The 20,706-nt window shown below is 48.7% G+C and overlaps 1 protein-coding gene and 1 long non-coding RNA gene across 3 annotated transcripts in view; one reads left to right on the top strand and one right to left on the bottom strand.

Moving 5' to 3' along the window:
• The window catches only part of LOC148124709 (uncharacterized), a 529,533-nt gene that overhangs the window by 81,980 nt on the left and 426,847 nt on the right, over positions 1–20,706 (bottom strand). The gene's annotated exons all lie outside the window — the stretch shown is intronic.
• The window catches only part of SMAD6 (SMAD family member 6), a 49,380-nt gene continuing 37,729 nt past the window's right edge, over positions 9,056–20,706 (top strand). The window contains exon 1 of the mRNA XM_026709269.2: positions 9,056–10,600. Within this exon, the coding sequence (XP_026565054.2) occupies positions 9,865–10,600 (736 nt within the window). The 5' untranslated portion in view covers positions 9,056–9,864. The remainder of the gene's footprint in view (positions 10,601–20,706) is intronic.

The raw sequence follows: 20,706 nt of genomic DNA, 5'->3' as shown, positions 1-20,706 counted from the left end.
TCGCTAGACCCGGTTGTTAACATTCTAAGCAGTTCGGAGAACCGGTTGTTAGAAGAAATTACAGGGCTAATCCTGTAAGGAAGGCAGGAAGGAAACATTCTGGTGTTGCTTACAGAAACTGCCTCTCCATTAACCCTTTTTACATTCTTGGCAGGACTAGACTTCCTGTCTCAGGAACTTCTCTGGAGTTTTTTTTCCCTTCCTTTGCTGGTACTTTGCTTGTGTGGAGTGACCATTCAAAGTTACAATGGCACTGAAAAAAGTGACTTGTGACCATTGTTCACACTTACGACTGTTGCAGCATCCCCACAGTCACGAGAGGCCAGGCGAGGAGATGTGTGCCTCGATGTGAGTGATATTGAGTTGGCTACGCCCAGCCAATAAAATGACCACCAAGCCACGCCCACCAACTAAGCCATGCCCACAGAACCGGTTGTTAAAAAATTTGAATCCCACCCCTGGTTCTAGTCCTGCCGTAGTCACATAGCCGGCTGGGTGAACGTGGACCAGTCATTCTCTCTCTGCCCTACGAAGGAAGCAATGGTAAATCAAAAACATCGCCAAGAAAACTGCAGAGTCTTGTCCAGGCAGTCTGAAAACCAAATCCTTATGATTTCCTGGTGGTCTCCTGTCCCTATTATCACCAGGCCGGACATTGTCTAGGTTTCCAAAATTAGGATGAGCATGGGGCCTCCATTTGTTGTGACAGTGAAGATTGAGACTGGCCCAGCTGAGCTATAGAGTCCCAGTGGTATTCTTGGATGGGTTTTTGACAAGTGTCCAGAAACATTTGTGGGGTAATTTTCAAAAAAAGAATTCTCAAATTAACTTTTGGTCTTCGCATTTGCCACGCGAGTTCTGACCCTGTTTACCTTCTGAGCCCAGAGGTCGCCACCCAGCCATATAATCCGAGATGCTAATCCAACTTGGGAAGGGAAGCGCTTGAAATAAAGATTTTCCCAGCTCAGTCTGGTCAACCCTCCTACCTGGGGGACCGATTCTGAGTTGCAATCGTCTTGCTGAAACATCTGGGCAGATGCTGCCTGTTCTGGATTCTTTGCTTCCCAAGCTCTTTGCCCCACGAGTCTGGCGAAGACTTCTGCAGGAGGCAACAGCTGGCACATCTTTTGGTGCTGTTTTGGTGCCAATAAAAGGAGAACTTCCCTGCTGGATTTTTGCATTTTTTTTCCTCAAGAAATATGTTTTTTTAAATATATATATATATATATATATATATATATATATATATATATATATATATGCAATGTCCTTTCCAATATACAGGGGTTCAATTCTGAGATGCCACTGTGGGTTTTATTGCATTATTACCAATTACAGAATGGAAAGGCATAAAAATATCTGGGATTTTAATAGTTGCGGGATTCTAAGGATTTTGAGGATAAATTCCTCATCTACCGCCTAATGGAGAGAGGTGGTAATGCTGCAGCAGTGATCAGATATCTTTAAATATAATCAATAAATAACAGAATAATAGAGCTGGAAGGGACCTTAGAGGTCTTCCAGTCCACCCCACCCCCTGCTCAAGCAGGAGACCCCGTACTAAAAGTCGCTAAGGTTGGAGACCCCTGCTCCTGGGCATCAAGATAGTGAAATGGGACTCCTTCCTCCAACAACCCTGCAGTGCAGGCTGGGCTGGGGATGATTGGTCAAAAGCCACCCAGGGTGCATCTTAAGTGAGTTGTGCCCATTTTGATGACTTTTTATGCCATGGTTGTTAAGTGATTCACTGCAATTGTTAAGCAAATCTTGGCTTGCCAGAAACAGTGATCCATGGTTGATCTCTGCCCTTTTTTATACGCATCACACACATGTGCAACAGGGAGTGGCACAGTGGCCTAGAGGTGGAGCTCTCACCTCACAATCAAGAGGCTGTGAGTTTGATCCTAAGGAGAGGCAGATATTTCTCTCTCTGGGCACGATGAGTATATATCTGCCGAATATAACTCCGTATTGGTGATAGGAAGGGCATCAAGGCCAGTAAACAGCTCCATTTTATTTATTTTTATTTAATTTGATTTGTCAATCGCTTACAAGATAACAGGTATAAGAATAAACATAGTTATGAATACATGAAATGGATACACATAAGAAAAATAAAAGAAACAATAGGACGGGGATGGTAGGCACATTGGTGCGCATATTATGCACACATTCAGTTGCTCAGACTCCTCCCCACAAGGGATTATGGGGTTGTTAAAAGAGGATGATCATGACACCCACATGCAACATGGATTAAAAAAAAAAAAAAAAGGTTGGGACTTGGATCACTCCATAGCAGCTGCGTTCCTGACTTTTTCAGATCCCCAGATGAAGATATTTAATCAGCAAAGAACCTCGCCAGTTCTGAGGGAAGGCTGCCCTTACGTTACCCAGCAGAATCTCTCAAGGATTGAAGATTTTTAGACTGGTCTTCTGTCGGGCATCGATCACGCTATCATCAATACAGCAGCCAAAATTCTGACTGGCTCCAGTGAACAGTTAGTCCAAGCATGACAAATTTGCTCATATGGATTCTTTTTTTAAAAAAAAAAATAATTTCATTAACTTTACCTTTGTGGATTTACTTTCTTTGATTTGTGGAGGAAGCACTCCGCTTCTGCTAAGCTCTCGTAATTTTACATGGGGCTTAATGGCTCTGCTAGTCATAACAATAATAAAAATTTGATAAGAAAGATTTTTAAAAAGTCTGGATAGGGGACATGGCAGTATCCAGAGACAGCAAAAGAAAAGAGAAAGAACTGGAGAAAAATCACGAAATACAAAGGCTTACAAAAAGATGCAGAAGGGAATTCTATTCTATTCTATTCTACTCTACTCTATTCTTTTTCTTTTTCTTATTCTATTCTTTAAACTGACTGTTTCCTAGTTGGATTTGATTGGTTATTGTACCCTATGCCTGTCATTAAGTGTACCTGATGATTCTTGACTCTTGACCAATGTCTCTTTTCTTTTATGTACACTGAGAGCATTTGCACCAAGACAAATTCCTTGTGTGTCTAATCACACTTGGCCAATAAAGAAATTCTATTCTATTTCTATTTCTGACAAAATAAATACAAAATTGTGCATGTACCCACATATATGACATAGAGAAACACCACAGTCTAAGCACTTTTATACATGCTCAGAGAGCCTAACTGTCCACCTGTCGGCAGCCAAGAGCCACAGGGGCCAGGGGGCTCTCTGGAGGAAAGTGCATTCACAATCCCCCTTTGGTGTTGGTGGGGTGTCCCTTTGGAGCAGGAGTCTCCAATCTTGGCAATTTTTAAGCCTAGTGGACTTCAATTCCCAGAACTCCCCAGAAATTCTCCAGAAGTGGTGGGTGCTCCATCCCTGGAGGCTTTTAAGAAGACTTTGGACAGTCATTTGTCTAGACCAGGGGTCTCCAACCTTGGCCACTTTAAACCTGGAGGACTTCAACTCCCAGAATTCCCTAGCCAGCTGGCAAGGGAATTCTGGGAGTTGAAGTCCTCCAGGCTTAAAGTGGCCACGGTTGGAGACCCCTGGTCTAGAACGGTGTTAGTTCTCTTGCTTGAGCAGGGGGCTGGACTAGAAGACCTCCAAGGCCCCTTCCCTTCTTCTGGTTAATTCACAGTGCCTCGGCTTGCCTCCAGAAGCCAGGAGAGGTTGCAAGCCCCGCTCAACTCGCCACCCCGCCGCTGCGCCTCTCCATTCAAAAGCCCCGTCGGCAGGTTTGCGCAATCGCAGAGCCTTCCTTTCATTCAAGGGAACAACCCGCCTTCCCCGAGAGGGAGGAGTCGTCCCCTGAATGGAACGCCCAAAGCCAATCAAACACGCCCGAGGGGCGGGGCGGCCTCCTTCCGAAGGCCAATCGGCGCTTCCGGAGCCTGAACTTTTGCTCGCCCTGAACAAGTTAATCAATCCGGGGGGGCGTGGCCCAACCTTTCGGACGGGGGCGGGGGAGAGAAAGGGAAAAAAAAAAGAGGCGGCTTAACTCTTGGCGCGCCGGAGGGAATTTTGTTTGTTTAAAAAAAATAGTGCAGGATTTATATGCCGTTTTTTTCCACGAGAACTCAAGGCGTCCGTTCAACAATAGTTCAATAAGCCAGGCCACAGTATTTCTCAACCTTAGCCACTTGAAGAGGTGTGGACTTCAGCTTGTCTTATAATAGCTTCAGCTTGTCTTATAATCTCCTGCTGGAGCAGGGGGTTGGACTAGATGACCTCCAGGGTCTCTTCCAGCTCGTTATTCCATGATTCTAAATCTGAAAAAATAAAGTACTTGTATTATAAGGACTGTATTTTCTCAGGGTTCAAGATAAGGTAGCCCCAGTAAAGTGACTTGATATTTCCCCGTAATTTGGGAACCAAATTAAGTTAGATTTTTTTAAAAAAAAATATTAGTTTTTATTTAAAACAAATAATCCATCTTCCACTTAAACAGTGTGTCATCTAGGTACAAATAGCTTATGCAATAACAAATACAATTACACCTATTCATTGTATTGGTATTGAGTCTCTATTCTTACTCAATACTGATATACATAATATGTCTAATTATTATAAGAATCTTTATCATCACGTATTTAATTCTCTCAGCATGTTTTCTATTTTTCATGGATCTTTTTAAATTTATAATTCCCATATTTATTCTCAAGCCATCGATAGAAAGATTCCCGTATCAAACAGTATTCGGTTTGTTCCTTCTCTTTAATTACAAGGGTTAATCTATTCATTCCTGCACATTCTCATATTTTCCCGACCACCTTCTCATCAGTCGGAATCTCTTCACTTTCCCAGTTTTGTGCAAGTACAATTGATGGTGGAGATAAAAATAAGATTAGACTTGAGTTTACATCAAATAATGAGACCTTTAAACATACACACACATACATACATGACTTTTAAACATACACACTTAAAGACACATATATGTTATATATAAAACAGCCCTAGCTTATTATTATTGTTTCCTAGTATGTTTTATATGTTCCCTATATATATGTTTCCTAGTATGATTTATAGTACCCTATGACTACTTCTAAGTGTTATATCTATGATTCTTGACATATGTATCTTGAGAGCATAGGCACCAAAACAAATTCCTTGTGTGTCCAATCACACTTGGCCAATAAAGAATCCTATTCTATTCCATGGGTCTCCAACCTTGGCAACTTAAAACTTTGGGAGTTGAAGTCTATAAGTCATAAAGTTGCCAAGGTTGGAGACCCCTGCAACTATTCCACGAGAGAACAACTCCCAAACCACACAAGATCCAACATTTGCATGTTAGGTTATTTTAAGACCCCTCTCCCTATATTCCTGTATGTGGGCAACCAGGCAGCCCTTTTCAGCCCTGCTTCCAAAGGTCAGAAGCTTCCGAGATGTTGCTTCCTTACTGAGCCAGGCCTGGAGTCACCACCTTTGTTGACAGTGCAGAGTTTATAATGAGATGTTAGGGAGGCTATAAAAAACAACAACAGCCAGCATAGCTTTCTGAGCTGAGACAGAGGATTAGAGGCTGTGCCTGGGATGGATGGGGATGGGGTGAAGAGTTGGAAGGGACCTTGTAGGTCATCTAGTCCAACCCCCTGTCCAAGAGGGAGACCCTACACCATTTCTGACAAATGGCAGTCCAGTCTCTTCTTGAAAGTCTCAAGTGATTGCGCTCCCACAACTTTCAAGGGCAACGTCTGTTCCTTTGGTGGATTGTTCTGTCAGAAAATGTCTCCTTATTTCCAGGTTGAATCTCTCCTTCATCAGTGTCTATCCATTATTCCTTGTCTGGCCTTTGGGTGCTTTGGAAAATAGCTTGACTCCTTCCTCCTCTCTGTGGCAGCCCCTCAAATATTGGAAGACTGCTGTCATGTCTCCCCTAGTCCTTCTCTTCCCTAGACTAGCTAAGCCCAGTTCCTGCAACCGTTCTTCATATGTTTTAGTCTCCAGTCCCCACATCATCCTGGTTGCTCTTCTCTGCACTCTTTCTAGAGTCTCAACATCTTTTTTATAGTGTGGTGACCAAAACTGGATGCAGTACTCTAGGCGTGGCCTTACTAAGGCTTTACAGAGTGGTATTAGTACCTCCCTTGATCTCAGCCAGCTGGCTGAGGAACTCTGGGAGTTGAAGTCCACAAGTCTTAAAGTTGCCAAGGTTGGAGATCCCTGTTCTAGAGAGCAACAGCAATTTTTCTCCCAAGTCTCCCCTTACTTCAGTATCATTTCTCACCCACCCCCCATCTCCCATTGTAATTCTGTCCAAACAAAAGGAAAACTCCAATTGTTGCTACTCACAGATTTAACTTGCCCAACGAATCCATTCTAAAAGGTTGCACAAGACAGCAAACTGACTAAATGGGCTGGATTCATGCTACGCGATAAGCCAGAAACTAACCAACATTAAAATCCGCCCAAATAAATACGATACATGAATACTGCAATTAGGTTTGCAACAAAACTGGTTCATACGTGTTATGTGAACACATCCTTTCTGACTTTCGAACAGAGGTCTGCAACCTTGGCAACTTTAAACCTTGTGGACTTCCAGCTATACTGGCTGGAGAATTGTGGGAGTTGAAGTCCACAAATCTTAAAGTTGCCAAGTTTGGGGACCCCTGGACTAGAAAATGGAGTTTTAAGGGATTTTAAGGCCAGGGTTTGTGTTCTCCATGCTGAACTCCACCAGTTGCTGATTTTATTTTTGTTAACTTTGGTTCCACCTGCCTAAACGGGGAATCGAACGCCTTCCGTCACGAGGTGGTTGTGAACTGGAATAGCTGTGGCTATTGGTGTGTGCATGAGCCCCAAGCTTCTGCAAACAGATTGCAAGGATGTGCATGGAAGTCAGAGACATCTCAAACTGCAACACAGCAATAAGTTTAGGAGCAACCTGGAATGCTGTCTGTTGCCACAGAGTATGTGACCTGATGCGTCTATACTTACTCTAGAGTAATTCCCTGTGAGATTTGTTTGGTGGGAGAAGTGGATTTCATTTGGGGCCATGAAGTGTGTCTTCACCTCTGCTTCAAAGGTAGAAATAAAGTTTTATCCCATCCTGAGTGGGATCCCCCATAATATCACTCACTCATTCTCTATTTGCCCCCGTCTAGAAACTGTTTTCAACTCTCCTAGTCTAAGGTACAGCCCTGGGATTTCCTGGTGGTCCACAATCCCAATAACAACCAGTTGGACTCTTTTCTGATCAGCACAGCTTGCTAGCTAAAGAAGCTGAACTGGTCATTTCTTCTTCCAGCCTGAATCACCTCGCAAGGTTGTTGTGAGCATCAAAAGAGGAAACCCCGAACTGAATGTCCGGGGAAAGAAAGGCCAGTGACAAGGAGCCAAACAAAAGGGGGGGGTTTCCTCAAAATTCCTGCCTTGACTTCTCAAAACCCCACTTCTGCAGGGCTCGGGACCAGGCTGGTACTCTTGAGAACGTCTGGCAAAACGAGGCAGAAGAAGGAGGAATGGACGGAAAGGAATCAAGAAGAGAAACAACCCAAGGAGAAATTTCCTGATAGTGGGAACCATTAACCAGTGGACCAGCTTGCCTCCAGAAGTTGTGGGGGCTCCACCACGGAAGGTTTCCCAGAAGAGACTAGACCAGGGGTCTCCAACCTTGGCCGCTTGAAGCCTGGAGGACTTCAACTCCCAGCAAAGCTGGGTGGGGAATTCTGGGAGTTGAAGTCCTCCAGGCTTCAAGTGGCCAATGTTGGAGACCCCTGGATTAGACAGCCCCTTTATGTGGAACAATATAGGGCCAGGGTCTCCAACCTTGGCCACTTTAAGCCTGGGGGAGCTTTAATTCCCAGACCTCCCCAGAAATTCTCGGAGTTGAAGCCCGCCAGGCTTCAAGTGGCCAAGGTTGGAGACTGCTGGACTAGAAGACCTCCAGGGCCCCTTCCAGCTCTGTTCTTCCGTCCATTCCCAGCGCTCCTCCAAGAAGCCACGGCATCTGAGCAGGGGTTGGACTAGAAGACCTCCAGGGCCCCTTCCAGCTCTGTTCTTCCGTTCATTCCCAGCACCAGGGCTCCCTCCAAGAAGCCATGGCACCTGAGCAGGGGGTTGGACTAGAAGACCTCCAGGGCCCCTTCCAGCTCTGTTCTTCCGTCCATTCCCAGCGCCCCTCCAAGAGCCATGGCACCTGAGCAGGGGGTTGGACTAGAAGACTCCAGGCCCTTCCGGCTCTGTTCTTCCGTCCATTCCCGCTCCTCTCCAAGAAGCCACGGCATCTGAGCAGGGGTTGGACTAGAAGACCTCCAGGGCCCTTCCGACTCTGTTCTTCCGTTCATTCCCAGTGCTCCCTCCAAGAAGCCATGGCACCTGAGCAGGGGTTGGACTAGAAGACCTCCAGGGCCCCTTCCAGCTCTGTTCTTCCGTCCATTCCCAGCGCTCCCTCCAAGAAGCCATGGCACCTGAGCAGGGGGTTGGACTAGAAGACCTCCAGGGCCCCTTCCGGCTCTGTTCTTCTGTCCATTCCCAGCGCTCCCCTCCAAGAAGCCATGGCATCTGAGCAGGGGGTTGGACTAGAAGACCTCCAGGGCCCCTTCCAGTGCTCCCCTCCAAGAAGCCATGGCACCTGAGCAGGGGGGTTGGACTAGAAGACCTCCAGGGCCCCTTCCAGCTCTGTTCTTCCGTCCATTCCCAGCGCTCCCCTCCAAGAAGCCATGGCACCTGAGCAGGGGGTTGGACTAGAAGACCTCCAGGGCCCCTTCCGGCTCTGTTCTTCCGTCCATTCCCAGCGCTCCTCTCCAAGAAGCCACGGCATCTGAGCAGGGGGTTGGACTAGAAGACCTCCCCAGACCCCCTTTTCCCCCCAACTCGTCTCATGCCGGCTCCGGCTGGCCTGCCTGCCCTCCTTTCCCCGGGGGTGGGGTGGAGGGGGGAAAGGGCGCGGAGAGAACCCAGGCGGGGATCCGCGCCGTCCCCAAAGCGGCCGAGAGGCGTTTTCCTTTAAGAGGGAAGAAACCCGAGCGCTTGTTTGCGCAACCCTCCCGCGCCGCCAAAGTGTCTAGACTGGCACATGATGGGAGGGAGCCAATGACTCCGCGCTCGGCGAGGGGGGGCCCGACCCGCTCCGGGCGGGAGAACAAAAAAAAAAAAAAAAAGAAGGCGGCGGCGGCGGTACAAGCAGCAGCGGCGGCAGCGGCAGCAGCGGGCAGGGAGCGCCGCGATCGCCCGCCTCGCTCCTCCGGGGAAGCCGCCGCCGGGCTCCCCTCCGCGCGTGGACGCCCCCCCCCCCCAGTGCCGCGGTGTGGCCGCCGCTCCCGGCCCGGGACGGACGGAGAGGCGATTGCGGCGGCCGAGGCAGCTATGCCGGGCTCCTCCGGCCGGCGTCCGAGCCCGGGAGGCGGCCTCTTGCGGCTGTTCCCCGGCCAAGTCCGGCCAACTTCGTAAAGCGGGGCCGAGGGAGAAGAGCGCGCCCACCGACCCCCGACCCGGCTCCCCTTCTTCCGCCCGCCCGCCCGTCGTCGTCGTCGAGGAGCCGAGCCGGAGAGCAGCAGGCGCCGCTTGGAGGGGGCGGCCTCCGGGGAAGGAGCCGTCGCGGGCTGGCCGGCGTCGTCTTCGTGCCGCAGAGAGAGAGAGAGGGAGAGAGGGAGCCGAGGGGGCGGGCGGCGGCCCGGGCTGCTTCCCACGCGCCGTCGGCCTTTCGGGGCTGCCGCTCTATGCCGTTGCGGCGCTTCCTGATGCGGCAGCGCGGCTGCCGACCCTCGGCGCTTGGCTGGGCCGGCCGTGCGAGGCTTTGCTCCGGCCGCCGACGCCGCGGCGGTAGCAGCAGCAGCAGCAGCCGAGCCGACGCCGCCGTCGCTGGCTCCCCTCCATGCGGCGCCCGCCCGGGAGGGTCTGACCCGGAGTCAGGCGAAGGGCACAGCCCGGCCGAAGCGCATGTTCCGGTCCAAACGGGCAGGGCTTGTGCGGCGCCTTTGGAGAAGCCGGCTCCTCCCCGACGGTGGCGGCGGCGGCGGCGGAGGAGGAGATGCGGGCAAGAGCAGCAGCCTCCTCGGGCAGAGCCAGGAGCCCGGGAGCGGGAGCGAGGCCAGGCGGCCGGGGACCTGCGGAGGCGCCGTCGAGGAGCCGGCGGCGGGATCCACGGTGCGCGGCGACGGCAGCGGCGGCGGCGACCTCCTGGCGGCGGAGGAGGCGGCCGAGGCAGCGGCGCAGGAGGCGGAGAAGGAAGCCGGCGGGTGGGCTCCGGAGAGCGAGGCCCAGACGGTCGGCTGCTGCCTCTTCAAGGAGCGGCCCTTGGACGGCGCCTCCTGCCTCGACGGCCGCTCCCGCCTGACTGCGGCGCCGCCGCCGCCGCTGGAGCAGGAGCTGAAGAGCCTCACCTACTCGCTCCTCAAGCGCCTCAAGGAGCGCGCCCTCGACAGCCTGCTGGAGGCCGTCGAGTCCCGCGGAGGGCTGCCCAGCGCCTGCGTCCTGGTCTCCCGGGCCGAGCTGGAGGTCAGGCTGGGCGGCCAGCCGGCCCCGCCGCAGCTGCTCCTGGGCAAACTCTTCCGCTGGCCGGACCTCCAGGGCCCCGCCGAGCTGAAGCCGCTGTGCGAGTGCCGGCGCTTCGGCCTCCCCGACGGGCCCACCGTCTGCTGCAACCCCTACCACTTCAGCCGGCTGTGCGGCTCAGGTAAGGCGGCTTTCCGGACGCGGGCCGGTGGTTGGGGGAAGGCCGGCGGGGGTCCCTGGGCCGCCCCCCTCGGGCCGGCCTGCACTCTCGCCCCCGTGGGAAAGGGGACGGCCGGCCGGGCACTTTAGCGAAGGTTGTGGGTCGGCCTTCCCTTTGGTGTGAAGTTGTGATGTAGCCTGGCCAGACTAAACAAACCTGGTTATATAGGAGCAGGGACCTCCGCTTTCCCAACCAGACGGGGTGGAAGAAAGCCGGACTGGACAGATTCTGCCTGGTCTTAGCCAACATCTGTGCCTAAACCAGGAATCTCCAGCCTTGGCCACTGGTTGGAAATTCCAACCTGGGGAAAGCTGGGGAATGGAGTTGAAGCCCCAGGCTTAAAGTGGGGGGCCCCTGCGTTAGAGCAAAGCTGGCGGAATTCTGGGAGTTGAAGTCCTCCAGGCTTCCAGTGGCCCAGGTTGGAGACCCTTGCATTAGAGCAAAGCTGGCTGGGGAATTCTGGGAGTTGAAGTCCTCCAGGCTTCCAGTGGCCCAGGTTGGAGACCCTTGCGTTAGAGCAAAGCTGGCTGGGGAATTCTGGGAGTTGAAGTCCTCCAGGCTTCCAGTGGCCCAGATTGGAGACCCCTGCGTTAGAGCAAAGCTGGCTGGGGAATTCTGGGAGTTGAAGTCCTCCAGGCTTCCAGTGGCCCAGGTTGGAGACCCCTGCATTAGAGCAAAGCTGGTCTGGGGAATTCTGGGAGTCCTCCAGGCTTCAGTGAGAAGTTGGAGCTGGCAGGTTGAGACCTGTTAGGCAAAGCTGGCTGGGAATTCTGGGTGAGTCCTCAGGCTTCGTGGCCCAGTTGGAGACCCTGCTTAGAGCAGCTGGGAATTCTGGGGAGTCTCAGGCTCCAGTGGCCCAGGTTGGAGACCCTGCGTTTAGAGCAAAGCTGGCTGGGGAATTCTGGGAGTTGAAGTCCTCCAGGCTTCCAGTGGCCCAGGTTGGAGACCCTTGCGTTAGAGCAAAGCTGGCTGGGGAATTCTGGGAGTTGAAGTCCTCAGGCTCCAGTGCCCAGGTTGAGACCCTGCGTTAGAGCAAAGCTGGCTGGGAATTCAGTTGAAGTCCTCAGGCCCAGTGGCCCAAGTTGGAGACCCTACTCTAATGTGAGTTGGAGTCCTTCCATGCTGGCCCTGAAAAAAGTTGGGACTCCCACCAAAAGCCATTTGGAAATTACAGGTTGGGACAATGAAACCTCTGGAGACGGAGCTGCTGATGGGCCTGTCTGTTGGGCCACAGTCCCCCCCCCTCCATTCTTTGTGCCATTTAAAACCCCTCCCCCCTTTTTTCGGCTCCGGGCTGGCTCCCAAGCAGAAGGGGACTTCTGGGGGAGGGGAGAGGATGAGGCCTGGAAACAAATGTCTCCCTCACCTCCTCTTGCACTCTGAACCAGGAGGACACCCTCCCCCCCTCAATAACCCCTCCCTTGCTTCCAGTCCCGCTCACCTTGGGAATGCAGACCCCAACAGGTCTGGACAGGCGGAAGATTCTGCAGTCCTGCCTTGAGGGCCCCCCCCCCAAGTACGTGAGGGGTGGGCGGGATTTGCCACCATGTGATTTCCATCTCAGGAGGAGAAGTGGGGCTCTTTGAGCAGTGCTGGAGCCCTTCTTCCTAAAGAGCCCGCTGAGGATTTCATTGTGTTTTGAAAGTTTGATCCAGGTGCCTCTTTCGAGGTCCTTGCCTATGTCTTCATAACCTAAAAGCATTTGCAGGCGGCTCTTCTTCTGCTTCTTCACACCGTAGTTCTTGTGGGGTTTGGCAGCTTCCTTTCTTTCTGCACTCTTTCTTCAGCTGGAAATGGGAAGCTTAAATTCACGGTGGAAATGAGGAGTTATGGTTGCTGGCAAGCGGCCTTTAAGAAGAGTCGTTTTGGAAGCCTCTTGTAAAGACGGGGTGACCTACTTTTCTTATCCTCTCCAATTCCCTTTCAAAAGAGGATCTTGGGAGGCAAATGTCTTCAAGAAAACATTTGCCATATCAGCCCGGCCTGGGGTGGTGCACCATCTGCGTCCTTAGCTCAATTTTGCACTGACCCAAGACTTTTTCATCCGTGCTGGAACATCTAGTAGTGCCTTGGATGGGTGAATTTCCGTCCTTCCCTGGAGGCACAGAACTTCTCCTTTGTAAACACTGAGCGATGCTGGAAGCATTCAACCCCATACAGTTTGTCTGCTCTCATCTTCTGGTACCATAGGTTGCACTATACACAGAGTTTCATGCCCTTGTTGGAGTCTGATTCTGAGGGGGAGGTCGAGCAGCTGACAAGGGAGAGGGAGTGTGGCTCCGGTGGCTGTGGAAGAAACTGGGGAAGGGCAAAGTCCAGCTGGGCATTCAGAGGAAGACCCAGGCCCATCCCCTCTTCATCCTAGGGCATGCAAGGAGGAACAGAGAAGGGAGGAACATGAGTTGCATGGCTTGCCGGGGAGGAAAGGGCCCTGATCCCTTTCACTAGTTGCAGCTGGGAGAACAGTGGGGCGTTTGCACACAGCACCTTGCTGGAAGCAAAGCCTGCATTATCTTGGTCGAGGCTTATCTGAGTTTTGGCATCCTCCCAACTGTGGCTGCTTGTGTTATCCTTTGAAAGTCTGCAATTTATCATCCTGGCCTGCCGTGTTAATTTCTTCAGTGAGGTTTCTGTTGGGATTTTTTTTATTTCTAATTATCTTTACTTTGGGTTCGGTCTGCATTTCTGCCCTTCGTAGACTGTTTTTTGAAGAAGTTGTTATCCAGCCAAGGATAATTGGACATTGGGGCCAATTTGGGGGCATTCAAGGGAATTTATTCTACTTTCGTGACTTTGTTATTTTTGTGTCACGACAGTTCTTTTAATGTTTCCATTCAAAGTTACATCCTGGAGAAAAGTGACTTGTGACAGTTTTTCACACTTAATGACCATTGCAACATCCCTTATAGTCACACAATCAAAATTCAGGCGCTGATTCACATTTATGACGGTTGCAATGTCCTGGGGGTCATGTGATCCACTTTTTCAACCTTCTGAAAAGCAGAAGTCAATGCCAGATTCACTTAACGGTGTTACTAATTTAACAACCGGAGCGACTCACTTAACAAGTGTGGCAAGAACGGTTGTAAAACGGGTCAAAATTCACTTAATACCTGTCTCACTTAGCAACAGAAATTTTGGGCTCCGTTGTGGTCGTAAGTTTAGGATTGTCTACCATACTTTCTTTTAAGCAAGGTGTGTGTGTGTGTGTGTGTGTGTGTGTGTGTGTGTGTGTGTATGTTTTCTGAGGTTCTCGTGGTATTTGTATGTGGATCTTTGGTTGTTGGGTTTTCTCGCGTAAGATTGAGTATCTAGGCACGTTTGATGAAGTCTCATTCATCATCTTCAGGCTTCTGTCTCCGGCTCTGTGCTTCTCAGAGTAACTCAGAATTACTCTGAGAAGCACAGAGCCGGAGACAGAAGCCTGAAGATGATGAATGAGACTTCATCAAACGCTGCCTAGATACTTCGAATCTTACGCTGAGAAAACCCAACAACCAAAGATCCAATATATATATATATATATATATATATATATATATATATATATATATATATATATATTCTGTTTTGTTTTCAAGTGATGGTTTTAGGTGAGATGGGCAACCATGGAAATCAAATCCGTAAATAAACCAAGATCCAGTTTTACCCTTTGAACTAAGCCTGGAAAAAGGCAGAGTCTAGGAAGCCACATTTTGGCTTGATCCTAACATTGAAGCCATGGTTTGGATGTGTGGAAAATTCCGTATCTGGACAACTTTAAAGACCCCAAGTCCCAAACCTGCAATGCTCTCTCATGAGAGTCACCCAGTTCTTGGGAAATCAAGAACGAACACGCATAATCCCAAATGGAGACCTTCGTCATGAAGCTACTTGTGGCAACTTCTTGGTTTTATTCCTTCACTGAATTGAGGTCCTGCCTTTTGCTCAGCACTCAAAGGGAGTGGGGTCTTCCCTGAGTTTATCACCCCCAACCACAGTCTTGTGAAATGGATTAAGGGAAAATAATAAGATTGGGCCCAAGTCACCTACCTGAATTTCTGGGGTATGTCTAAGGCTGATGACTTAAGTCCTAGTTCAGTGTTTCTCAACTTTGACAGCTTGAAGATGGATGAACTTCTTTTTTTATTTTTTATTTTATTGTATAAATTTTATTGAATAAACATTAAAAACAATTGAACATAGTGCGACTTTCTTGCCCATCATTTTGGCCTTACAAGCTATAGTATAGATGTACACATAACAGTTAATTTCCTTTTTCCCCTTATGTTATTAGTATAGTGCTAGCTGCATATTATTTCTGTTTACATTTTCATACAATTATATGCATATTTACAACCATCTTTTATACTCATGCACTCATATCATCTCATATTTGCCCATTATATTCCATTCTCTTTGGTTTAAAAACTTTCATTCCTATAAAGCGTCAACCCTTTCTTTCTTTTTCCTTGACTCCAGCCATTGATACATTTTACTCCAGACCTCATAATAATCTTTCTCACCCTTATCTTTGATTTCTAAAATTAGCCTGTCCATCTCTGCAGAGACTAATATTTTCCTTATTATTTCACTTTCTGTAGGGGTATCTTAATTCTTCTAGTTTTGGGCATACACCAATCTCACAGCTGTTATTATATGTATCATTAAATATATTGTTCCTTTACTGTATTTCTCATTAATAATTCCCAGTAAGAATGTTTCTGGTCTGAACTCTACTTTCTGGTTAATTATCTTTTCTACTCAAACCTTTATTTTCCACCAGAAGATGGGTGAACTTCAACTCCCAGAATGGCTGGGGAATTCTGGGAGTTGAAGTTCACCCAACTTCAAGTTTTATTTAATTATTTTATTTATTTATTTTGTCAAGCAATTAACAGATAACAGGTATAAGTATAAACATAGTTATGGATACATGAAATGGATACATATAAGGAAAAAAAAGAAAAGAAACAATAGGACAGGGACGGTAAGCACGTTGGTGCGCTTATGCACGCCCCCTACAGACCTCTTAGGAAAGGGGTGAGGTCCATAGTAGACAGTCTAAGGTTAAAGTTTTTGGGGTTTGGGGAAGAAACCACAGAGTCAGGTAGAGGATTCCAGACATCGACCGCTCTGTGGCTGAAGTCGTATTTCCTGCAGTCAAGTTTGGTGCGATTAACCTTGAGTTTGTATCTATTGTTCGCTCTTGTGTTGTTATGGTTGAAGCTGAAGGATTCATTGACAGGTAGGACATTGCAATGTATGATTTTATATACTATACTTAGATCGGACCGAAGACGGCGTAGTTCTAGGTTTTCTAAGTCTAGAATTTCGAGTCTGGTGGCATAAGGTATTCTGCAAGGAGGAGAGGAGAGGAGAACTCTTCTTGTGAAGTATTTCTGGACTTTCTCAACTGTGCTAATATCAGATATGTAATACAGGTTCCAGACTGATGAGCTTGCCAAGGTTGATAAACATTGCCCCAAGTCATTACCTACCAATCCAGCAACTGACAGCACCTTTCATAGCATTGCCCAGCCACTGTTGCTGATACAAAGGTGTCTACAATGAAATTTGGATGACTTGAAAACAGCACTTTTCAGCCTTGGCCACTTCCAGATGTGTGGACTTCCAACTCCCAGAATTCCTCAGCTGGCCAAGGTTGAGAAACACTGCACCAGAAGATACTCTAAGAAGTCACCCATACAGGAATGATTTTCACCCAATAATTGGACCACTGCTAAACTTGATTCTCTGGCTGTGCTTTGCTACTAAGACTGGACAGTGTTTGCACGCTTGCTTTAGGAATTGGGCACGTTTGTGCCATGTTAAAGAAATCTCCCCTCCACACACACATCTGGCATGTTCACACCTGAAGAACACGAGGGCTTTAGGAGATTTATGCAGCCTGCATCTATCCTGAAGTTGCTACCCAATTGCAATTTTTAATGTGAGATAAGAAAACTGCTCAGCGTAATGAGACTTAATTGCAAAAAATAGTTTTACCAAACTTGGGTGAGTTTGGGGAGTGCATCTTAAATCTTCCCCCATGGAAAGTTATACATCTCTGATCTCGAAAGACCATCCATTTCCCATCTGACATGGGTTTATATTTATTTATATTTGATCATCTCTTGGTTTTATTGTTGTCTCGAAACTGGGTCAGTCGTGATTCTTTAAGAATCCAGTGTCAGTCTAAACTTTGTGCATAGCTGCAGCTAGTTTTACACACAACAGTTAATGCTTGATTTGCCTTTGAGGAATTCCCAGATAAAGCCTGTTGTGTTTTAAAGATTTTTTTTTTTTTGGTTTGGAACATGTGGCTTGAAGGGGTGCCCGAATGTTGCCAGTATCTCAAGCAAAGAGGGAGGAAGGAGAAGAGGGAGGGGAAGAAAGAAAGGAAGAAAGAAAGAAAGGAAGGAAGGAAGGAAGGAAGGAAGGAGAGAGAGAGAATGGCAAGGAGGAAGGAGAAGAGAGGGGAAAGAAAGAAAGAAAAGAAAGAAAGAAAGAAATGGCAGGGAGGAGGAAGGAGAAGAGGGAGGGAAAGAAAGAAAGAAAGAAAGAAAGAAAGAAAGAAAGAAAGAAAGAAAGAAAGAAAGAAAGAAAGAAAGAAAGAATGGCAGGGAGGGAGGAAGGAGAAGAGGGAGGGAATAGCAAGCAAGAGAGAACGAGAGTGTGTGTCCTACAGCAGACGGAGTGTCTTTCTGGAGTGATTTGGGATGGACACCCTCAACCTCTTTAGATAAACATTTGGGAGCCTACAAACACTGCCTGAAACCCCACTCCTTCCCCAAACGATTAGGAATAAGGAATGTGTAATCCTGTTCTAGCTCTCCCACCGAAAAGGGACATGACTTTTCTCTCTATCTCATCTTTCTGCTTCTGGGTTTTGCTTCTGGGTTCATGAAAACGCTGCTTTCGACCAGGCATTGTTTGGTGCAGGGCCCAGCACACGCAGTTTATACCAGGGGTCCCCAAACTTGGCAACTTAAAAGACTTGTGGACTTCAACTTCCAGAATTCTGAAAGTTGAAGTCCACAAGTCTTAAAGTTGCCAAGTTTGGAGACCTCCGGTTTATACTAAAAAGGCCTTTTAACAGCTATGGGGGGGATTTTCATTCAGTCCCAGTCTGGCTGCAGACAATACTTCACAGGAGGGTCAACAACTTGGGGCCTTGCAGATGTTGCGGAACCACAATTGCTGGGTTCCCTCCTCCTTGGTCCAGCTGGTCTGGCTCCTGTGTCTCTGACTCAACACCCTTTGGGTGGCGATCCCACCCACTGTCTCCTCTCGTGCACAATCCACGGGCTTTGGAACTGGTGGAACCCGGTGGCTGAAAAATGATAAAGGAGAATCTCACTGATTAACTCTTGGACAGAATAACAAGGTGGGAAGGGACATTGGAGGTCTTCTAGTCCGGCCCGCTGCTCAAGCAGGAGACCTGGTAGAAGCTACCCAGTCTCTTTTTAAAAGCCTCCAGGGATGGAGCCATCCGCAACCTCTGGGGACGAGTTATTCCACGGGTTAACTGTTCTCACTGTGAAGAAATTTCTCCTCCGTTCTTGGTTGCTTCTCGCCTTGATCCGTTTCCATCGGTTACTCCTGCTTTGAAGAATAGGTGGACCCCCCTCTTTTTGGTGGGAGCCCCTCAAATATTGGAAGGCAACTGTCATTGTCACCCATCGTCCTTGTTTCGGTTAGTTTAGACCAACCCAGTTCCTGCAACCGTTCTTCTCGTGTTTTATCCTCCAGTCACCATGTCCCTGGCAGGATCCACGCATGATTAAATGAACCCTTCGAACAATTCACTGAAATAAAAAGTATGACTTATGCACAAATCTAAAAGCCTGAGCGTGGATTGTGTTTGTTTGCCTTTTACTTGGAAGGATGGTCCTCTCCCTCCCTGTAAATCTTTTTCCAAATTCCCCGACAAGGAGAAGAATCCGCGAAACCTGCAGCTCCGGCTGGATTCCAGCCAGCAAAGAGTTAAACTTTTCTATCAGGGGGCTGGTATTAAAAAGAAGAAAGCAAAAAAGGAAAAAAACCACCCCGATTTCCCTGAGAAAGAAGGTGAGGGGAAACTTTTGCGGGGAATGGGATCTGTTAGATTCCAGGCTGGCTGGGCCAGAGGAGAGACCCATAATAAAGGCCCCGGAAGCCAGGAGGATCCGCAGCTCCTACTTAAGTGCAATTAGATTCTTTTCTTGGGGCTGAGCTAAAAAGAAAAGGAAAGAAAGAAATCTTGTTTTCCTTGCTGAGCTGTAAGTTTTCTGCAGAAGGGGAGAGTAAAACAAGGCAAGGCGAAACAGAATGCACCTTTCGCAAAAGGTGTTTCCCCCCCTTTTCCTGCTCGGGGTCGCCCTGGGAACAGCCTTGCCCCCCACCCCCCCTTTCCACAGCAGGCAAACCAGCACACACACACACACACACACACACACACACACACACACCCCGCACAGGCGGCTGGAGCAAAATAGCTGCTGTTCACTGGAGCAGGGCTAAATCCAAGGCGGGTGGAGGAGGGAGGCAGGCCGACCAACCACCAGCGCTTGCCTAAGTTCTTCCCTTGGTTTTTTGGCGGCCAGGAGCCCTTAACTTGGATGGGCATCGGAGAGAGAATCAATCAATCAGACTAGAGCTGGAAGGGTCCCCCGAGGTCTTCTAGTCCAACCCCCTGCTCAAGTAGGAGAACCTGCATCATTTCGGACAGGTGGCTGCCCGGTCTCTTCTTAGAAGACCCCCCCGTGACGGAGCAGCCACCATTTATGGAGGGAATCTTTTCCGCTGGTTAATTGTCCTCCCTGTTAAGAAGTTCATCCTGAATTCTAGGTTGCTTCTCCCTCCAACCCTTGTTTCTCCTCTTTGTGGCAGCTCCTCAAATACTGGAGTTTATGTTTTTTATGTCACGCCGAGTCTTTCTTTTCTCTAGACTAGACATACCCAGTTCCTACAGGCCTTGAATCGTCTTAGTTGCTCTTCTCTGCACTCCCCCACCCCCCAAAAAGTGGCTTATGGCCATTTTTCCCCACTTTATGACCGCTACAGCATCCCTATGGTCACGTGACCAGAATTCACTTGGCAACGGATTCATATTTATAACGGTTGCCGTGTCCTGGGGGGCGGGGTCAGCTGATGATCCCCTTTTGGGGGGGAACCTTCTGTCAGGCAAAGTCAGTGGGGAAGCCAGATTCACTTAACAGCCGTGTCACTAACTGAATCACTGCAGCGATTCGCTTAACAAAGGTGGCAGGAAAAGGGCGTGAAACGGGGTAAAACTCACTTAAACAACTATCTCACTTAGCAGCAGAGATTTGGGGCTCCGTTGTAGTCGTACGTACGTCGAGGACTACCTGTGCTGTTTTTTTTTTTTTTTTTTTCATTACAACAAAAAGACTCCAACCTTGGCCACCTTCCAAGACCTCTGTGGTCTTCAACTCCCAGAATTCCCTGGCTGAGGAATTCTGGGAGTTGAAGTCCACCGGTCTTAAAGTTGCCAGGGTTGGAAATCCCTGGATTATAGCCGAAAGAGAGAAAAGGGTGGGTGTTTTTTTTTTGGGGGGGTGTACAGGAAAAAAACCACTGGTTTCTTCAGGCGAATTGGGGTAGAAGCCCCACGTAGGCATCAAATCCCCTCTCCCCCCTCTCTTTTTGGCCAGGCATTTATTCTCCCCTTTCAACTGAGATCATTTTCGAGTTACGCTTGGGAGGGAAACTTCCCCCTTTCTCTCTGAGGGAGTTTCTCTTCCACCCACCCCCCTAAACCCACTATTTAGGTGAAGAAGTGGTGATAATATGCAGTTTGCATTTGGCTGGCGCCAGTTTGACTGGCCCTTCTATCTGACGGCCTGTCTTAAAGCAACAGCGCCTCTTATTTTTAAAAGCCAATCTTTATGGCAAGCCAGGGTTTGTGTGTGTGCGCGTGTTTGTGTGCGTGTGTGTGTGTGTGTTTTAAACCTCTCCTTTTGCAAACGTGTTTTTCAAAACTTGCCAAACCTGTACAGGGGAAGAAGAACCAGCTTACCTGAGCCTGAATGTCTTGGTTTTTATGAATTTTTCTCTCGCCCCAGTCATATAATAATGCAATT

This window comes from Pseudonaja textilis, chromosome 13, assembly GCF_049901715.1.
Source record: "Pseudonaja textilis isolate UNSWEBS1 chromosome 13, rPseTex1.2, whole genome shotgun sequence".
Lineage (NCBI taxonomy): Eukaryota > Metazoa > Chordata > Lepidosauria > Squamata > Elapidae > Pseudonaja > Pseudonaja textilis.
This window is presented reverse-complemented; position numbering and strand designations above follow the sequence as displayed.